This window comes from Chlorocebus sabaeus, chromosome 8 (genome assembly GCF_047675955.1).
Source record: "Chlorocebus sabaeus isolate Y175 chromosome 8, mChlSab1.0.hap1, whole genome shotgun sequence".
In the NCBI taxonomy this organism is placed as follows: Eukaryota; Metazoa; Chordata; class Mammalia; order Primates; family Cercopithecidae; genus Chlorocebus; species Chlorocebus sabaeus.
The window spans coordinates 102,816,787-102,838,822 of record NC_132911.1 but is presented as its reverse complement, the minus strand read 5'-3'; the positions used below and the strand labels follow the sequence as shown (position 1 = coordinate 102,838,822).

At 35.5% G+C, this 22,036-nt stretch overlaps 1 protein-coding gene across 8 annotated transcripts in view; it reads right to left on the bottom strand.

The window, feature by feature from the left end:
- VPS13B (vacuolar protein sorting 13 homolog B) overlaps positions 1 to 22,036 on the bottom strand; it is an 870,718-nt gene that overhangs the window by 791,811 nt on the left and 56,871 nt on the right. For all 8 annotated transcript variants that reach the window (XR_005240849.2, XM_037999868.2, XM_073018246.1 and 5 more), the window contains exons 5-7: positions 17,086 to 17,253; positions 8,957 to 9,138; positions 4,369 to 4,543 (exon numbers count right to left, since the gene is read on the bottom strand). Coding sequence is in view for 7 of the 8 variants with exons in the window: in XM_037999868.2 (XP_037855796.2) it covers positions 4,369 to 4,543; positions 8,957 to 9,138; positions 17,086 to 17,253 (525 nt within the window). In the remaining variant the exon portion in view is untranslated. The remainder of the gene's footprint in view (positions 1 to 4,368; positions 4,544 to 8,956; positions 9,139 to 17,085; positions 17,254 to 22,036) is intronic.

Genomic DNA, 22,036 nt, shown 5'->3' with positions numbered 1-22,036 from the left:
GCCATGATCATACCACTGCACTGCAGCCTGGGTGACAGAGCAAGACCCTAGATCCTGTCAAAAAAAAAAAAACACACCATAGGAAAAGTAGTCTCCAGCAGATTCACTCATATCTACTCTCCATTGATAAATCTATAAATACACATACTCTTTTAAATCTTTAAATAACATCCTTACAGGTTTTCTTATTGAAAAAGCTTTAAAACTTTTTAAACTCTTATGACAGGAGACTCTTGGAACATTCTACATTTATAGGTTATGAATGTTTGCCTTCTTTCACCTGAGAAGGAAAAGACTTAGTAAGAATTAACTAGAGTAACTAAAATAATAGTACCAAAACACTTTAGCCATTGTAGTTCAGAATAAGTTTTATATAAGTTGCAAACCCTGTTGGGCCCACTAGCTCATTCCTATAATCCCAGCACTTTGGGAGCCCGAGATGGCAGAATCACATGAAGCCAGGAGTTCAAGAACAACCTGCTACAACAAAGTGAGACCCCCCACCTCGACAAAAATTAAAAAAAAAAAAAAAATTTATCATCCACACTCAGTGTCATGCACCTGTAGTCCCAGCCACTCAGGAGGCTGAGGCTGGAGGATTGCTTGAGCCCAGGAGTTCAAGGCTGCAGTGAGCTATGATCATGCCATCATACTCCAGCCTGGGCAAGAGTGAGACTATGTAAATAGATAAATAATAAATACATAAAGTAAAATAAAATTTTAAAAAGACACAAAAAAGCTTTAAATGGACAAATATTTAACACATACTTCACAAAGGTATATAAAGGCCTATAATCACATTAAAAATTCAAAATAATTAGCCATCAAAAAATGCAAATTAAAAAACCATAAGATACCACAACACACTCATCCCAATGGCAAAAAAGTGAAAAAATACACCATTGAATGTTAGCAACGATGTAGGCCAACTGCAACTCTTACACATTGTTGATAGGAATATAAAATGGTACAACCACATTGGAAAAAGTTATGGAAGTTTCTTTGAAAAATAAACATATAATTCTACTCTTAAGTATTTACCCAAAAGAAAAAATAGCACATGTCTACGTGAAATTTGTACAAAAATATCTATGAAAGTTTTATTTATAATAACCAAAAACGAAAAACAGCCCAAGTGTCCATCAACAACTGAACGGTAAAATAAACTATAGTATATTCACACGGTATATTCATACAATGTATCTAGCAATGAAAAGGAAAGAACGACTGCTATATGCAACAACATAGATAAATACCAAACACACTATGCTTAATGAAAGAAACCTTTATACATATTGCTTCCATTTATATGAAATTCTAGAATCAGCAAAACTACATCTATAGTTTTAAGGAACTTCAGAATAGGGTTTTCTCGAGGGGAGGCAGGCAGGTGAAAGGGGGATGACTAGAAAGGGGTATAAGAAACTATCTCAGCTGTCAATGACCTATATCTTGATGAGTGTTTTGCATCACACAGGTGTATGTATTTCTCAAACTCACTGAATTTTACTTTGGAGATTTAACTTCCAAAAAAAAACTAAAATCACCCACTTAGTAGAAACTCTATATAACAACAGGCAGCTGAGGGTTAGGGGTGAAGTGTACCAATGTTTGTAACTTAACTTGAAAGGCATCAAAAACAATCATTGTATTGATAAATGGAGAAAGGGATGTTAGATGAACCGATATGTGATGAAGCAAATGTAACAGAATATCAATAGTAGACTCTAGATGATACGTATGTGAGTGTTCACCTTATAATAACTCTTACAGTTTTTCCATATATTTGAAATTTGTCATGTTGGAAAAAATAAAATAAGTATCCTCTACGTGCTATGTTTGCTCCAGGTATAAGACACTGTTTCTGTCTCAGAAGTGCATTGTCTAACAAAAATTTACCCTCTAGTGTGAAATAAAGGTACGTTTTATATCTATATACTCTGATTCATGTTGTTCTCCATGCTTTAAGGTAGTAAGATTTTTTAATGAGATAAAGTTTAAATAGCATAAAATTCAACATTTAAAGGTGTACAATTCAGTGGGATTTTTTTTTTTTTTTTTTTTTTTTTTTTTTTGAGACGGAGTCTCGCTGTGTCACCCAGGCTGGAGTGCAGTGGCGCGATCTCGGCTCACTGCAAGCTCCGCCTCCCGGGTTTACGCCATTCTCCTGCCTCAGCCTCCAAGTAGCTGGGACTACAGGTGCCCGCCACCACGCCCGGCTAGTTTTTTGTATTTTTAGTAGAGACGGGGTTTCACCATGTTAGCCAGGATGGTCTCGATCTCCTGACCTCGTGATCCACCCGCCTCAGCCTCCCAAAGTGCTGGGATTACAGGCTTGAGCCACCGCGCCCGGCCTCAGTGGGATTTTTTTAATAGTCACAAGTTCTGCTCCCATCACCACTATCTAATTTTAGAACATTTTCATCATTCCAAAAAGAAGCCTACTTATTTGCAGTCATTCTCTCCTCCCCTCAAATCCTGGTTACTAATCTACTTCCTGCCTCTACAGAACTGCCTATTCTGAACATTTCTAATGGAATCATAGCACATGTGTTATCTTTTGACTGGCTGCTTTCACTTAAGATAATGCTTTCAAGGTTCATCCATGCTGAAGCCTATATCAATATTTCATTTTTTTTGTATAGCTAAATAATACTCCAATGTATGAATATACCATAATTTGATAATCCATTCATCAGTTGATCGACATTTCAACTGTGTCCAGTTTTTGGCTACTATGAACATGTTACCATGAACATTTCATATATAAGTTTTTACATGGACATATGTTATCAATTCTCTTGATATATACGTAGGAATGGAATTGCTGGGTCAATATGGTAACTCTATATTTAACGTTTTGAAGAACTGCCATATTGTTTTCCAAAGCAACTATATACCATTTTACACTCCCAACAACAACTTATATGAGTTCCAATTTCTCCACATCCTCACCAATACCTGTTATTTTGTATTTTTTTTTATTATAGTCATCTAGTACCTGTGAAGTGGTATGTCATTGAGGTTTTGATTTGCTTGTTTGCTATTTGTTTATCTTCTTTGGAGAACTGTCCCTTTGCCCATTTTTAATTGGTTTATTTGCTCCTAAGTTTTAAATGCCCTTCTCTTAGGGCCTTATCTATGGAAATTAATCATCTTAAAACTTTCTGAGTCTCAGGCCCAATACCAAGTTGAAATCAGTCATTCCTTTCATCTTTCTACATCAGATCATTCACGATATTTATCAAACTTTCTGCCATTCTACCATACATCACAGTTAACTAACTACTGACACATCTATCTGTCCCATTTTATCTTAAAATTCTAAGGGAAAGAAATACATCAAAATGATCTCTGTATTTTTCCACATTACATATCCTTCAATGAAGTTTACATTTCATTAATTAACAGCACTAAAATAACTCAATTTTACTTAAGTGAAGTTTTGCAGAAAAATTACCAATACTATTACGTACTAGGAAATTTTGAGGTTATACTACTTCAACTTTTATCAAATGTATATCCTGAGTCAAGCATGGTGGCTCATGCCTGTAATCCCAGCACTTTGTGATGCTGAGGCGGGCAGATCACTTACGCCTAGGAGTTTGAGACCACCCCGGGCAACACAGCAAAACCTGTCTCTACAAAAAATGCAAAAATTAGTCAGGCATGGTGGCGCGTGCCTGCAGCCCTAACTACTAGGAAGGCTGTGGTAGAAGGATCACCTGAGCCTGGGAGGTCGAGGTTGCAGTGACCCATGAGCACTGCACTCCAGCCTGGGTGCCAGAGCAAAACCCTGTCTCATTCATAAATAAATAAGTAGTACATTCTGAACACTTATATTTATTAGAAATATATAAGTTATTTTTAGCATATAGGAAAAAATCAGAATGTTATCCAGCATGTAGATGAAATTAAAGTAGTGTTAGGCCGGGTGCAGTGGCTCATATCCAGCACTTCAGGAGGCCAAGGCGGGCAGATCACAAGGTCAGGAGTTTGAGACCAGCATGGCCAATATGGTGAAACCCCATCTATACTAAAAAAATACAAAAATGAGGCAAGCGTGGTGGTGCATGTCTGTAATCCCAGCTACTTGGGAGGCTGAGGCAAGAGAACTGCCTGAACCTGAGAGGCAGAGGTTGCAGTGAGCCATGATTGCACCACGGCACTGCAGCCCAGGCAACAGAACTAGTCTCCGTCTCAAAACAAAACAAAAAAATTAAAATAGTGTAAAACAACCAAAAAACAATCAGCCCATCTCATTAGAATACAGTAAAACTCAATCTAATACATATTTCAAAGTTTCTCAATGGTAAAATGTAAGAATAGTCTTAAAGTTTTTGTTTAATAAAGTTTTACATTAGTTACCTGTAATGTTTCCTAGCATATCTTTATTATGACAAGTAGGGTCCTCTATTTCGCCTTCTTTAAAACTGCCTATTTCTCCGTAGTAAAGAGCAATTCCAAGTTGCATTATACGAATAAACATAGGCAGTTGTTGATCTGTGATAGAAAGTTTCAAACTTTCTACTAAAGTATGAATCTGCATTTTGAAAAAGACAAAAACACCAACAAACGCATGTTTAAAAAGAGTACCTTTTATGTAAAGAAATGTTTTAAAGTCTTCAAATGGCATAACACAAAAGAAATGCTCCAAACATTTTAATACTTAAATCAAAACGATACTCTAAGATCTTAGGAATTAAGTAGATTTTGCTATGATGATCAATACACGTTAGCTAGAAACTATATTAAACCAAATGATGTACATACAAATAGAATTAATAGTGAGAAGGTATAATCACATTAGATTTCCAGATTACTGTTCCAGAAACAAAGTTAGTTATGTAACCAAATAGCTACTCTACAACATTAAGAGAATAACAGTACTAACCCCAAAAAACAGAACAATCTGTCAAAACCAAGAATAATAAAAATTTTATGTCATTTTAGTGAAACTCTAATCATTCTTTCCAGGTTTATTAACCATAAATAATACATACATCTCCTAAAACCATGTGTTAACTGGGGAAAAGACTAATATTACAACTATGAAAGTATGTAAATAATAAAAATTTTTGTCAAATATGGAAAAACAAGTGAAATGTATGTTGAAAAACGTTTTTCAAATTTTAAATAAGATTTAAATAACAAAAGTTTTTCAAATTGTAAAGATTTAAATGACATAAAATTTATTCAACTGATAAAATGAAACAATTATAACAAAGAAATAAGATTAACTACTAGCAAATAGGATATACAGCAATCAAAGTTCTCCTTAAAGAAAGAGACATCAATGGAATATAAACACAGCTTCGGTGTAATGGTTTCCTGCTGTTATCGAAATATGGAGTAAAACCAATTAAGCCATAAAGTCCAGTCTCTTAGAAGGTTTATTTTGACTAATGTATTTGAGTGTCTATGAAAGATGAAGTAGTAGTAATGGCAATCATCGTATTTTTAGGGCTTAAAGCACATAAAAAAATTCATGTTAAGGGGGAGAAAACTGTATGGGGGGACTGTGAAATACCATATTTCAAATATAAGCACAAGTTTTTAAAAACTGACCTAATAACCATACACTGAATCAACAATGAAGAGGTAAGAAAATGGGGAATGAATGGGGGAGGTGAGCAGGAAAGGAGTATGCACATCTGCTAAAGTTTCCTTAATTTGAAATTTCTCTGCCATATTCTTTTAAATCTTGTATTGCACCAATAGCACTGGAGATAAGCAGTCAGCAAAACCAACAACAAAGAATCTGTCTTAAGCATCTTTTTAAAAACTCCTTAAAACGCGTAAGATTAATACTCAATAAGAAAATGGATAAAGAACCCAAACTGAGAATACAAAGAACAAATGACCAGTGAATGTGTTTTCAAAAATCTAACTTCAGTAATAAACAGCAATTAAATTACATATCATTTGTTGTTCAACAAGTTGGCAATTTTTAAAATATGATCATATTTAAGGATAACAAGAGTATGATGTAGGCACTCCCCCTAATGTTCATGGGAGTATAACCTGGCTAAATCTTTCTGGAAACAATTTGGCAATACAGATCACAGGTCTTAAAAAAAAGATATTTGCAATTATACAAATCTTTCCTAAGGAATTACTCAGGAAATGTGGTCAAAGATCTATGCACAGAATTTCACTGCTCTGAGAAACTGCAGAGTAAATTTCTAAAAACAGGAGAAATGTTAAATAAATTACATACCCATAGGATCTGTATCTCATAAACGTCATAATCACCAGAACATATTTATTTCACACAAAAAAATGGAAAATTATAAAAAGCCAACCCAAAATATAAATGCATTCAAAATAAACATACATGAAAGATTTGAAAAGAAACAGAGGGGCCAGGCACGGTGATCCATGCCTGTAATCCCAGCACTTTGGGAGGCCGAGCCAGGGGGATCACGCATGAGGTCAGGAGCTCGAGACCAGCCTGATCAACAGGGCAAAACCCCATCTCTACTAAAAATACAAAAATTAGCCAGGCCTGGTGGACGGCACCTGTAATCCCAGCTACTCGGGAGACTGAAGCAGGAGAATTGTTTGAACCCAGGAGGCAGAGGTTGCAGTGAGCTGAGATCATGTCATTGCACTCCAGCCTAGGCAACAAGAACAAGACTCTGTCTCAAAAAAAAAAAAAAAGAAAGAAAAGAAAGAAAAGAAATAGAGTATCCGGAACATTTTGAGAAACCTCTGTTTGTGAGGTAATTAATGAGGTCGACCATATCTATTTAATACATATTCCCTAGGATTAGGAGTTGGAAGGATGATGGGTCTAACCCAAAATGGCAAATCTCAACATTACAATAGTATTAACAAAAAACTCAGGCAGGCATGGTGCTTCATGCCAGGATTCCCAGCACTTTGGGAGGCATAGACAGGAGAATTACTTGAAGCTAGGAGGTTCAAGACCAGCCTGAGCTGCAGAGTGAGACTCCGTCTCTACAAAAAACAATTTAAAATGAGCCAGGGATGGAGACATGTGCCTGTAGTTCTAGCTACTTGAGAGCCTGAGGCAGAAGGATCGCTTGAGCCCAGGAGTTCAAGGTTACAGTGAAGTATGATTGTGCCACTGCACTCCAGCCTGGGTGACAGGGAGCCTCGAAGGTAAAGAAAAAAGGAAAGAGGAAAAAGGAGAGATAGCAGAGGGGAGGGGAGAGAAAGGGAGGAGAAGGGAGGGAGAAAGGAGGGAATTAAAAAGAGAGAGAAAAGAAAAGAAGAAAGAAATAAAACCTCAAAAATTGATTTCAGTTGAGCATAAAACATTGATATCACATATTTGGCAACTATTATACACGTTTATTTATGTTAAGGGACTTTTTCAGTGAAATGTCATGGCTAATCAGTTGTGAGAACACAAACTTACTTATATGCCAACACTGTTTTTTCTCATCTATTTTTATCTTCCTCTAATATAACCACATCCCAGAACAGACCATTACGTATGCACTAATGATCAAAAAGAGTATTTTATATAGTAAACATACATATATCTATTACTTGCTTTCAATGCATCTTGAATTTACCTTCACATTCCCCAACTTTACTAGAAAACCCAAGGCTAAAGAAAGTAAGCCCATTTCCCTGAGATAGAGCCATCAATATTACTAAGTTAATTCTTTTCCATGTTTATCTTTGCCAAAGAAGCTAATTCAAATATAGAAGGAAAAAGTAACAGAATATAAACAAACCAATATGCATTATACACTGTGTGGAAAAAAGTAAAACACAGGTGACTGAGCACTACCAAGAAAAAAAACGTAGATTTTACATATTAAGTACAGTAAGGCTACATAAAATAGAAAAAATTATATTTTAAATAAAATATAATGTAACAAAAACAAACCTAGTTTTTATACAGCCATACCCAAACAGAAACAGTAGTCAATACCAGTGTTCAGACACCTAAGTCCAGCCCTTCCATCACAGAACTTTGACAGTCAGTGGCAAGTAATTCAACAATAAACATTTATTCCACATTAAAACCTAGTTAACGGGATCAGAAGTCACCGAATTCTTTTTCCAAGATACAGTGATAGGCAGACAAACAATATTCAGAAAACTTAAATAAGACAACAATATTTATGCTTAGATACTAACCACATACATTGAAAACATACACTACATTGGAGAGAAAATTTTCACAGGTATCAAAAGACATGTCCTGTGCTCACTTAGAAATGGAAGCTAAATCTTCGGTATACATGGACATAAAGATGGGAACAACAGACAGTGTGGACTCTAAAAGGAAGGAAGGAGGGAGAGAGAATAAGCGCTGAAAAACTTCCTATTGGGTACTATGTTCACTATCTGGGTGATGGTATCAATGGGAGCCCAAACCTAAGCATCATACAATATACCCTTATAACAAATCCCTTAATCTTAAATAAAAATGGAAATAAAAAATAAAAAGACATGTCCTGAATAACTCCCTAAGATTTTAATTACATTTTAAAAATCATAAATCAAAAGCTAAAACTTCTTGAACCAATAAACTAAAATATTGGGTTAGTATATCAAGCTTTACAAAGTCACCTAGTAAAGAGAAGAAAAAGTATAGATAGCAGATCATGCTGAACAGATTATAAGAACTGAAATACAGAATACTGATATGCAGTCCATTGTGGGTATAAATATACCCTTTAATATTATTTCCTCTATCTACTTGAAGAGTGAAACACTAATAAACAGCTGGACAAACTAAAAAAATAAAATTACAGAGAAAAGTTGTCTCTAAACTCTACTAGAATATATCATACAGAAATGTATAAATACAACATAAAAATCATAAACAGAAATAAAATGTTTATAAAAACAAATGGCATACATATTTATAAGGTTAATTTCCTCATTTGTTAATAATGATTATCATCCGCAAGAGTCAATGAACAATATAAAGACATGCAACTTAACTACAAAAAAAAGAGATACCTACTTTAATAACAGATGGCATCTTGGAATTTAGGTTATCATATGTAAAATGAAGACGAGTTCTGAAGGAACATTTGTACAATAAAGGATCCTGGTAAAATTCTATTTTACCACTGGCATTCCGTTTATCAAGACAAACTGTACAATCAGAAAAATTGATAACCTTTCTCAGCACCAAATCAGTTGCTAAAAAGGAAAGAAAACATTTTAAGTAAAAAGGAAAATGAGCAAGGGAAAGGCAACCATTATTTATTAGTATAAATAGTAATAAAACTAATAACAGAAAATAAGATTCATGGAACGTTTAATATATAATGCCAGACCATATGCAATGAACTTTTCATTTTATTATACAATTTAAATCTTCCAACAACTTTATGAAATAGGCACAATTCTCCCCATTTTATACGTAAAGAATCAGAGACCTAATTAGCTTACCCCCAATCTGCATGACACATTAACCACAAATTTTTTTTTAATTATGAAAAATTTCACTACAGTTCTCTTACACAATGAGATAATAAAATTCTTAAGAATCCATACTAAAGATAATTTTTTGAAGAAGTCATTCACTTAACATTCATTTTATATTAAAAAACTCACTGCTACTCTAAACTTGCACTATCCAATATGGTAGCCACCAGCCATATGTGGCTATTTAAAATTAAAATTATATAAAAATAAAAATTCAGGTCCTTGGTTGCACTAGCTATATTTCAAGTGCTCAACAGCCACATGTGGCTAGTGGCTACCATATTGGAGAGAGAAGATAAAAAACACTTGTATTATGACAGAAAGGTCTAGTGGAAAATACCACATTAATAAAGAAATCACCAATAACAGTCTAGAGTATATTTTCAAAGGAATAAAATAAAACAGTTGATGGTAAAGTATAAAAGTATGAAATGAAGCCTTTAGCAAATCAATAATTTATTTCTTAACTGATAAGCAATTCCTAGGTAAATATCAGGCCCAAATCTACTTGCCCAGTGATTTTAAGTTAGCCATGGGAATTTAAAATTAGTTCGGGTTACAACACTATTTCTGAGTATATCCTGGTAACTTCTAATTAATTCAACATTTTATTTTTTAAGTTTTTAAAAAGTAGAAATTAAAGAAGATGTGTCTAAATAGTATTATTTGCAGATAAATTTCAAAGTTGTCTGTTACTGGAAAAAAATATATGACTACCATATTTCAAATGTACATATTATATGAATAATGATTTAGTTACTAATATTATATGTGTACACAAATTAAGAAATTACAATAGTAGGACTAGAAATGAGAAAAAAAAAACATTAGATATCCTGTAGGTGTTTCCTTCCCTCTCTTTATGATAACAATTATCATTTTCTGAGTATTTGCTATTACTCAGATACTACACTAAGTCTTTTACATCTCTTATCTGACAATATTTATACGGTCCTCTTAAAAAATGTGAAAACTGAGGCACAGTGGTAATAGTTTGTCTATTGTTATACAGTTTATAAAGATTAGAGCTGTAATTCAAACTCTGGCAACCATGCTGCAGAGTTCATGTTCTCATCTACTGTGCTATAAGAATGTAAGCTATTCAGTCCAGGCATGATGGTTCACGCCTATAATCCCAGCACTTTGGGAGGTGGAGGCAGATTGCTTGAGGCCAGGAGTTCAAAATCAGCCTGGGCAAAGTGGTGAAACTCCATCTCTACTACAAATACAACAATTAGCTGGGTGTGGTGGCAAATGCAGAAAATCACAGCTACTCAGGAAACTGAGGCACAAGAATGGCTTGAACCCAGGGGGTAGAGCTTGCAGTGAGCCAAGATCATGCCACTGCACTCCAGCCTGGACAACAGAATAAGACTCTCTCTTAAAAAAAAAAAAAAAAGTTAAGTATTCATACTTCAAGGATACCCCAGACAATTACTATTCAGTGAAAAAAGGAAATTACTGTTTTAAAAATGATTTTCTTAAACATGAAATATAACAGCAACTATATTTCAAAAACTTACAAAATGAATTATAGTTTCTGGTACTTACTTTAAAAATATGCTACAATTTAATCAGTAAAATATTATTCATCACTGAAATTAGGGCTCTTCAACTATATACGCCAATATATAGAAACATTAAAAGCATAGTATTGATTGAAAACAGCAAACCTAAAATACAACATACTATTTTTTAAAAAAAGGTAGGAAACTTATTCAAAGAAATAGAGAAAACTTCCCAAACCTGGAGAAAGCAATCAAAGAAAAGCCTAAGACCTTTGGATTCACTGTCATATTCTACTAAACATTTAAAGAACTCATACCAATATTCACAAACTATTCCAAAAAATTGAAGTGGAGGGAATTCTTCCAAAATCATTTCCATACTATCCAAAGCAATCTATGAAATCAATGCAATCCCTATCAAAATACCAATGACACTCTCACAGACATAAGAAAAAACAATCCCAAAATATGTATGGAACCACAAAGACCCTAAATACTCAAAGCAACCCCAAGCAAAAAGAACACAGCTGGAGGCATCATACTCCCTGACTTTAAAATTTACTAAAAGCAATAATAACCAAAACAGCATGGTACTGGCACAAAAAAAGACACATGGCCCAGTGGAATAACATAAAAAAACCCAGAAATAAATCCAAGCATTTACAGCCAACTGATTTTCTACATAGGGGCCAAGAAAACACACCGAGGAAAAGAACAGTCTCTTCAATAAATGGTGCTGGGAAAACGGGATATCTATATGCAGAACAAACCTAGACCCTTATCTCTCACTACAAAAATCAACTCGAGATAGATAAAAGACTTAAATGTAAGACCTGACATTGATCTAGGCAAAGAATTTATGACTAAGACCTCAAAAGCATAGGCAACATGCTTTTGAATATACGTCTTTTCTACCACAAAGACACACGCATGTGTATGTTCATTGCAGCACTATACACAATAGCAAAGACATGGAATCAACCTAGATGCCCAACACTGGACTAGATAAAGAAAATACAAGACATATACACCATGGAATACTACACAGACATAAAAAAAGATGAAATCATGTCCTTTGCAGCAATATGGATAGAGCTGGAGGGCATTATCCTAAGCAAATTAATGCAGGAACAGAAAAACAAACACGGCATGTTCTCAATTATAAGTGGGAGCTAAGCACTGAGTATACATGGACACAAAGAAGGGAACAATAAATACCAAGGCCTACCTGAGGGTGGAGGGTGGGAGGAAGGTAAGAATCAAAAGATTAACCATTAGGTTCTATGCTCATTACTTGAACGACAAAATAAACTGTATACCAAATGCACACAACATGCAATTTACCCAAGTAACAGACCTGCACATGTACCCCCTGAACCTAAAATATAACTTGGAAAGGAAAAAAAAGAAATATTAATTCTCACATATAGTATGGATGTTAATAAATTGATTTAACCATTTCAGAGAACAATTCAGCAATATAAAACATAACTGAATGTTTACATACTCAGTTATTCTTTTCCTGATCATAATTTACAGAACTTGAACACGTAACGAGGAAACATAGAAAAGGATGTACATTCCAGCATTATGGGCAATGTCAGTATTTTAGACGAGATCGGGCGCGTTCAGGGTGGTATGGCCGTAGACAATGTCAGTATTTTAGAACAACTGAATGTCAACCATATGGGAGATGATAGGATTCTGCCTCTAATAGTAGAAAAGATTAGATATTCTGAAGACCTTTATATTGAAATAAAAGTCTTGGAAATTATTTAAAAACTATGTAAGGGGAATGAATGAGTTAAAGGAGAAAGAATAGACAGATGGCCCAAATATTTTATTTTTTAATCCATTATGGCAAGTAATTAGTGCAATCTGATTTGGTGTCAATTGAACATCTTATGTTTATTGGTCTTTGGGGTATACTCTTTTTTACATGTTTGTTCAAGTCTCCTGTCCATTTTTCTATTGAGCTATTTTTTTCTTATTGATTTATAAAAGTTATATATTGTGGATATAAGTATGTTGCAAATTGTAAGTATCAAGAATATACACTTCCATCTGTGGCTTGTCTTTTTACCCTCATAAAGACATTACAATTCTTATTTTAACTGCAATATTTTAATACAGCCTCATACATTACTTGTTGGTATAAAAAAATGGCATTACTATTATGAAAAAACTATTTTGTCAGTTATCTCTGAAGCTTAACATAGGCCTACAGTATGACCCAGTAATTTCACTCCTAGGCATATACCCAACAGAAACATATGTATATGTCCACCAAAGGACATGTATGAAAATGTTCGTTATAGCATTATTCATTATAGCCAAAACTGGACATAATTAAATCTATATCAATAGTACACTGAGCAAAAAAATGTTTTATTCACAACATGGACCAGACCTGCAAACTCGCCATCCCCCATACATCAGGAAAGACCAGTGCAGGCAGAATCCCAACCCTTCCTCACCTGATTGTGCAGGGAGAGGAAACAGATATATGCACACACAAATGAACTACTGTTACAAAAACCTGAATAAATTTCACTTACATAATATTGAGCAAAGTAATCTAGGCCCAAAAATACATATGGTTCCATTCAAATAAAAATTTAAAGAGTCAAAACCCTACTATGGTGTCAGATGTCAGGAAAGTGGTTGCTTTGGGGAAAGAAGGGGCAGTAGTAAGTGAGTATATGTACAACAAGCACTTCTGGGTACTGATATTGTTCAATTTCTTGAGCTTGGTAGTGGTTACATGAGTATGTTCATTTTATGGTATGTCATTTCGCTATGTGGGTTCTCTGTTTGTTTTTGAGTTTTTTTGTTTGTTTGTTTGAGATGGAGTCTTGCTCTATCGCCAAGGCTAGAATGCAGTGGCACAATCTCGGCTCACCCAGCCTCCACCTCCCAGGTACAAGCGATTCTCCTGCCTCAGCCTCCCAAGTAGCTAGGATTACAGGCACCTGCCACCATGCCCAGCTAATTTTTTTTTGTATTTTTAGTAGAGATGGTGTTTCACCATGCTGGCCAGGCGGGTCTCAAACTCCTGACCTCAGGTGATCCGCCTGCTTCAGCCTCCCAAAATGCTGGGATTACAGGCATAAGCCACCACACCCGGCCAGCTATGTGTTTTTGCTTAATGCTCTTTCTTTTTTGTATGTTATGCTTCACTGAAAAAAAACTATTTTTAAAAAAAACTAATAAAAGGGAAAATAATAGTTTCTTCTTCAGAGAGTTAAAGGGTTAAACAAGATAATTAATACAAAATATATAACACTAGCCCTGGTACTAAATAAACAGAAGATACTATTTTCACTGTCTTTATCACCACCATCATCATGAGCTTTCATATGGTATCATATTTGCTTCTGAAGATACATTGGCAAGTTAGAAGCAGTCATTTTATAAATGACTCACACAAGTTTGCACTATCAATGAATAGTGGAGAGAAGATTCCAACTAAGATCTTCCAGCTCCTGATCCAGAATTCTAATTCATGATAAATAATTTCCCAAAGTAAAAGCGGCATTGCTTCTACATTAAAAATTATATTTCTGGCTGGGCATGGTGGCTCACGCCTGTAATCCCAGCATTCTGGGAGGCCGAGGCAGGCAGATCACTTGAGGTCAGGAATTCGAGAACAGACTGGCCAACACGGTGAAACCCCATCTCTACTAAAAATATAAAAATTAGCCAGGCATGCTGGCAGGTGCCTAGAGTCCCAGCTACTTGGGGCCAGGCATGCTGGCAGGCACCTAAAGTGCCAGCTACTTGGGAGGTTGAGGCAGGAGAATCGCTTGAACCCGGGAGGCAGAAGTTGCAGTGAGCCAAGATTGCGTCACTGCACCCCAGCCTGGGTGACAGAGCGAGACTCTGTGTCAAAAAAGTTAATTAATTAAAATAAAATTTCTTCACCAAAAATGTCAACTCATTAATTCAATCCTACATTGTTCTATTTGTTTTCTATTTTCCATAGCTGCTTCTTCCAGCCTTTTAATCAAATATTTCTTTCCACAGAAGATGCAAAGGAGGCATTAACAATATATAAGAAATGATGTTTGGGCCTTACCTACACTCTTATTTATGTCATAACAAAGCTGTAACATCAGGATTCTCCTTTTGTTAAATATGAAGACTAAAGCTTAAAAAAACACATAATAATAAAACTATATTCCAGTTCTGCTGCTTCCTAGTTATATGCCTTAATCAGGCAAATTAAACACTCTTGAGACTCAATTTCACCTTGCTTTAACCCTTTAACTGGGATTTATGATGAATAAATGAATATATGACTAAATATCAAAAAGAGATAAAAAGAGGCTTCAGGACAACCAAGAAATTCCAGGCCTGGCATGGTGGCTCACACCTGTAATCCCAACACTTTGGGAGGCTGAGGCGGGTGGATCACTTGAGTCCAGGAGTTTGAGACCAGCCTGGGCAACAGGGCAAAACCCCATCTCTACAAAAAACGCAAAAATTAGCCAGGCATAGTGGTGCACGCCTGTGGTCCCAGCTACTTGGGAAGCTGAGATGGGAGGATTACCTGAGCCCAGGAAGTCGAAGCTGCAGTGAGCCAAGATAGCACCACTGCACTCCAGCCTAGGCAACAGAATGAGACCGTTCCTCAAAAAGGAAAGGAGAAGAGGAGAGGGGGCAGGGGAGAAGCGAGGAGAGGGAAGGGAGGATGAAAGGGGGAGGGGAGGGGGGATGGTGGGGGAGAGAGAAGGAAAAGAAGAAATTAATTCCAAATGTGCTTTGGAATACACAAGCCTAAAACATAAATCAATCAGATATATTACCTTGCCTTCACCAAGCTTTGTAAATGCAACATGATGCCTTTCACCTTTCAAAAACATAAACAATTCAAACTAAATATCATTTAACTTTTATTGCTACAACCCATGGCACTATAAAATATAGTCATGTACTGCGTAACAATACCTAAGTCAACAACAGACCATATATCTATGACGGTTGTCCCATAAGATTATAATACTATATTTTTACTATACCTTTTCTGTTTTTAGATACACAAATACCACTGTGTTACAACTACCTGCAGTACTCAGCACAATAACATGCTGTACAGGTTTGCAGCCTAGGAGCAATAATAGCCTATACCATATACCTGAGGTGTGTACTGGCTATACCATCTAGGTTTGTGTAAGTATACTCTATGACGCTTGCATAACAACAAAATCATCTAAGATGCATTTATCAGAATATGTCCCTGTTGTTAAGGAATGCATGATTGTATTATACACCACATTTGAAACAAGCATGTGGCAGGTAAGAAAATAAAAATTAAAAGTATTAAAAAACAAGTACAGGCCATGCATGGTGGCTCATAACTGTAATCTCAGCACTTTGGGGGGCCAAGGCTGGCAAATCACTAGAGCTCAGGAGTTTAAGACCAACCTGGGCAACGTGGCAAAACCTTGTCACTACCAAAAAACACAAAAATTTGGCCAGGCGCGGTGGCTCACACCTGTAATCCCAGCACTTCCGAAGGCCGAGGCGGGCGGATCACAAGGTCAAAAGATGGAGACCATCCTGGCTAACACGGTGAGACCCTACCTCTACTAAAAATACAAAAAATTAGTCAGGCATGGTAGTGGGCACCTGTAGTCCCAGCTACTCGGGAGGCTGAGGCAGGAGAATGGTGTGAACCCGGGAGGTGCAACTTGCAGTGAGCCGAGATCGCACCACTGCACTCCAGCCTGTGTGACAGAGCAAGACTCTGTCTCAAAAAAAAAAAAACGCCAGGCATGGCAGCATGTGCCTGTAGTCCCAGCTACTCAAGAGACTGAGGTGAGAGGATTGCTTAAGCCTGGGAGGCAGAGGTTGCAGTGAGTTGAGATCACACCACTGCACTCCAGCCTGGGCAACAGAGCCAGACCCTGTCTCAAAAATAAGCAAACAAACAAAAAAAACCCACAAGTATAGATTTCTGAATTTGGAGTGTCTCCTAACCTCCCGTAATCATATGCAACATTTTGTATATGTGCATTCTTTTTCCACACTGGAGGCATGAAGATTTGATAACATTTACCAGCAAGTCAGTTGGCCCAAAGAAAGGTTAAGAGTTAAAGCAATTGTTTCAATTATGGAAAAATATACAGTATTCTTGATATTTACTCACCAGAAATATCCATGAATGCACGATCCCATAATTCACCTACTGTGTAACATTCTGCAGAAGTGATGTTGACTGAAAGAACGATATCGTCTTCAACATATTTTAATATGAGATTATTTATCACAATGTTTACATTATTTACAACTCGTCTAATCAGACTCTGCACATAACCTATAAAATAGAAAGAAAGATTTTAATTAGCCACAAATCTCTCAGTAAATAATTATTTCTTAAAATGTTATTGAACTTAATGTATGAGAAAGGTGGGTATTATTTAGCATATTTCCCAAAGAGAAACTAAAGTTCAGATAGGTTAAAAGGCTTGCCAAAGTGACACAGTTAGTAAGTAGCAGATCCAGCCCAACAAATGTCATTATCAAGAAGTTCCATAGTGAAGTATTCACACACTAAGAGAAACCACAAAGACCATATATATTTTTGATAACATAATACTAGATCCCATACAATGATTATCCTATACTTCAAGTACTTTGTTTGATTTTTGCTTATTGTATTATGTAAATATTTTCCAAAATGAAACAATGTTACTAAATGCTGATTATACAGTATATTAAAAGATGGGCTTCTTTAAGCTTAAGCTTCTTTTTAAACCAGCTACCATCAACTCTTCCTAGTTTAGCCATAAAAATATTTAAAAGTTATGCCTGGGATAGAGGAAACATGACCATCATAATGAATTCAACTCTATTCACTTACTAATATTTAATGTTAAAATAGAGTAGAGGGGAAAATATGAATGAAGAAAATGTAGACAGGAAGAGTTAAAGAAATATTTTTTAAATACTACCATGAAGAAGACAGAAAAATGAAAAAACAGAAGTAAGGAAGGAAGGAGAATGTATAAAAGTAGAATAAGAACACAGGGAAATAAGAAAAAGAAACAGAAATACTAGTTAACTCAAAACACTAAAAGTAATTAATGAACATTCTATTTCTTCATGGCTTGCTTAGAATCTCCAAATTTTTTCTTTTAATTTCATGCTACTGTGGAATACTTCATAATCTCACTTACGTTTCTCACGTAGGTGTGTACATGGATACATTATTCAGTAATTTAGTTAAAAATATAAATAACACTTTATAAAAAGCATTTTAAAAGCCAGGAGAAAAAAAAATTAATCTTTTCCACTGTAAAAAGCTAACTAAAAGGCAATGCATTTCCACTATTAAAGGAAACTATTTAAAAGGTAATTAAAATTTTAGCTATTTCATGAAATTACCATATGGTTGTATTCTTTAACCCAGAATGTTACTGGACAAAACAGAATCAACTTCTGTCAGCAACTGACATTGTTAACACGTATACTAAAGCCTGCTGGGAGAAAGCTTATTGAAATCTATTCAGCCATAACATGTTTGCAAAACCCAACTCCTTCATTCATTCCCAATGATGCAAATAGGAAAGAAATTTAATACAACTTAGATTCGAGCTTTTCTCCTATATAGAAACTACTAGCAGCTTTTAGAGTGCCAATTATCACATGCTATAAAATTAACATTCAAAATATTAATAGATTTAAAGTAACAATTACTATTTCATGAGTAGATGCTAAAATAATTCTTAACAAATGAGACTTCCAAAAGAAATTTTAAGTATCAAAATTTTAACCTTAGAAGGTACCTAACCCCATATTATTACTACTCAACGCAGATTTTTAAAAATAAAAATAGGGCCAGGCGCAGTGGCTCACACCTGTAATCTCAGCACTTTGGGAGGCCGAGGTGGGCCAAAAGATGGAGACGATCCTGGCTAACATGGTGACATCCCATCTCTACCGAAAATACAAAAAAATTAGACAGGTGTGGTGGTGGGCACCTGTAGTACCAGCTGCTCAGGAGGCTGAGGCAGGAGGATGGCGTGAACCCAGAAGGCGGAGCCTGCAGTGAGTCGAGATCGCACTGCTGCACTCCAGCCTGGGCGACAGAGCAAGGCTCCATCTCAAAAATAAATACGTTTCCAAGAAGTCAAATGACCATGACTAATATTGGTTTTCCTATTTCTCAAAAACCTGTCATGAATAGGGAACTGTTTTGTTTTGTTTTTTTGAGATGGAGTCTCTCTCTCTATTGTCCAGGCTGGAGTGCAAAGGTACGATCTCGGCTCATGGCAACCTCCGCTTCCCGGGTTCAAGTGATTCTCCTTCCTCAGTCTCCTGACTAGCTAGGATTACAGGTCCGTGCCACCATGTCAGGCTAATTTTTGTATTTTTTTAGTAGAGATAGGGTTTCACTATATTGGCCAGGCTGGTCTCGAACTCCTGACCTCGTGATCCGCCCACCTCAGCCTCCCAAAGTACTGGGATTGCAGGCATAAGCCACCATGCCCGGCCAATAGAGTACTCTTAAAAACCACGTAAGCGTTCATGAGTTTTTATTATCTTTAAAACAGTATCAGAAATAGCACAGAAATATAATGCAAAGTAATAGAAACATAAAATATGTATTTTAACTGATAGAACACTACTGATGGATTGTTCATCTTTTTAAAAATATTTTCTGGCTGGGCATGGTGGCTCACACCTATAATCCCAGCGCTTTGGGAGTCTGAAGCAGGCAGATCATTTGAACTCAGGGGTTCAAGACCAGCCTGGGCAACATGGTAAAACCCCGTCTCTACAAAACTACAAAAATTAACTGGGTGTGGCAGCATGTGCCTTTAGTCCCAGTTACTCGGGAGGCTAAGGCAGCAGAATCGCTTGAGCACCAGAGGTGGAGGTTTTGGTGAGCCAAAGTTGCACCATCACACTGCAGCCTGGGTGACGGGAGTGAAACTCTGTCTCAAAATAATATATATTTTTTTCTTTCCATTTTGTATTATAAAACTGACATACAAATTGAGACGAATAAGCCAATTCACCAAAGTAAAAGAAATAAATATCGAAAGAACTACTTCTGTAGAAGACTATTTCTATTTCCTTATTAAAAATGCAATGTCAAAATAAGTAACAGAAACTTATCAGTGGAATAAATGACACACTGTCTCTATAATCCCTCAAAGTAACTCGCTTCTATGCAAGCTACAAGATAGTGTCAAGCAGATCTAATAGCTCTCATCACTCCATACTTAGAGACTCCCTGAGACTATATTTGTTCGAATAACATAATAATCATCCAGGTCTACTCCACAAGCATCTGAAAATGGAAAGTCACACTAAGGATGAGACCTTACAAGATGTAATATTAGATGGCTCTAAAACAGCCTGCTACTTAACCTTTCTCCAGAAATTCTTATTATCTACCTCTCCCCATACCTCACATAACCCCTTCTTCCAAACATACATCTATGTCCACAGAACCAGTTGAAAACACTAAATTTTCACTAACTTTGCTCGTGTTCTTCCTCCTTTTTAGAATACTTTTTGTCCATTCACACTTCTTGTTCAGGTGCAGTATAATTTTCCTCTGCCTTATATTGTCTTCTCCAATGTCCTCCATCCTATACCTCAACATTAAAGAGAAATGCCTCTATGACTTTTCTTGGGCTTATGCTACTATTAGTCATTTGCTTGTGTATATGTTTGGTTATCTTCTCTGATAAACTGTGAAATCCTAGAGAAAAAAGATTATATGTTATTTATTTCTCTGATAGTCTTAAATGGCATGTATCAAAATTTTTTGGTTATAAAGAGACACCATCTGCAATTGATTCATCTTGATGTGGTCACTGGGAAGCCAAGTTGCTCATAATCAGAAATTCCACAGTTGATGACTTGGTTACAGTACATAAAAACATCTTAGTCAAGTTTTTGGTGTAAAATTTATTTGAGCATTATGTAGCATCAGATAGGAAATTTATGCTCAAATGGTTAAAGGGAAAATAAGTTCTTTAGAATGTTCTTGTCTTTTATGAAATGCTGAAATTGTTTCAAAATAAAAAGTTTGTTAAAAGGGCAAGAATAAAAAAATCTTTATTGTCAATGTTATAGACAGGCCCAATAAAATATGAATTAAAAACGTTTATCAGATTTAGTAACTAGATAATAATTGTGGGCAATTACTGTAGAAGCTAAAAAAAACACAGATGTGAGTTGGTGATACTGTATTATTTAAGATGGTCACAGAAGTTCTAGACAATGAAATAAAGGGAAAAAAGAGAAATTAGTGTATAAGTATTGCAAAGGAGGGAAAAAAGTCATTTCACAAAGATGACAGTACTTTTTATATAGAAGCTCCAAAAGAAGAGACTAAAAAATACTGAATACTGGTCAGCTAACAAAATATAAAAATTAGCTTTCCTATACAAAAAAGTGATAAAAAGAAAATGGTAAAAATGGAAATCCCAATTAGCAATAAAATGTATGAGATAGCATTTTCCACCTATACAAGTTTAAGAGATGTTTTTTATTGGACTAAAAATGTGATTGGAATAAAGTATTGTTACAAACTTTTCACCAAGTAATTTAGCCATTTTATGCCAAAAACCTTAAAAGTGCTCACAAATTTTGACTCTATAAATTGGAAAGGATTTTTCCTAAAGAAATAAGCAGAGGTGTATGCAAAGACTTACCTACATATGTTTGCTAAAGCATTTTACAAAACTAAAAATAACAAATAACCTAAATATCAAACAAAAAAAAAGGACTGGCTGAATAAACTGTAGAAGAGTTACACAACAGGATTGTATGCCACTGACTGAAATAACAATGTAAAAACTACGATGTAAAAAAACTGGAAAAAACGTAAAAAAATGATATAAAAAAACAATGTAAAAAAACTGGAAACATGTTTTTGGCATAACATTAAATGAAAAATTTAGGTTACAAAAAAGTGTATGTGTGTGCATATGTGTGAATGTGTGTGTATAAAGGAAGAAAAGACTCTCTAAAAGGTTGTACACCACGTTAACCGATTTCAGTTCTGGGTAAGATAAAGTAAGCACTCTATCCTGTCTTTCCCAGTGACTGCAGCCATAAAACCTGGAGAGAATGTGTGG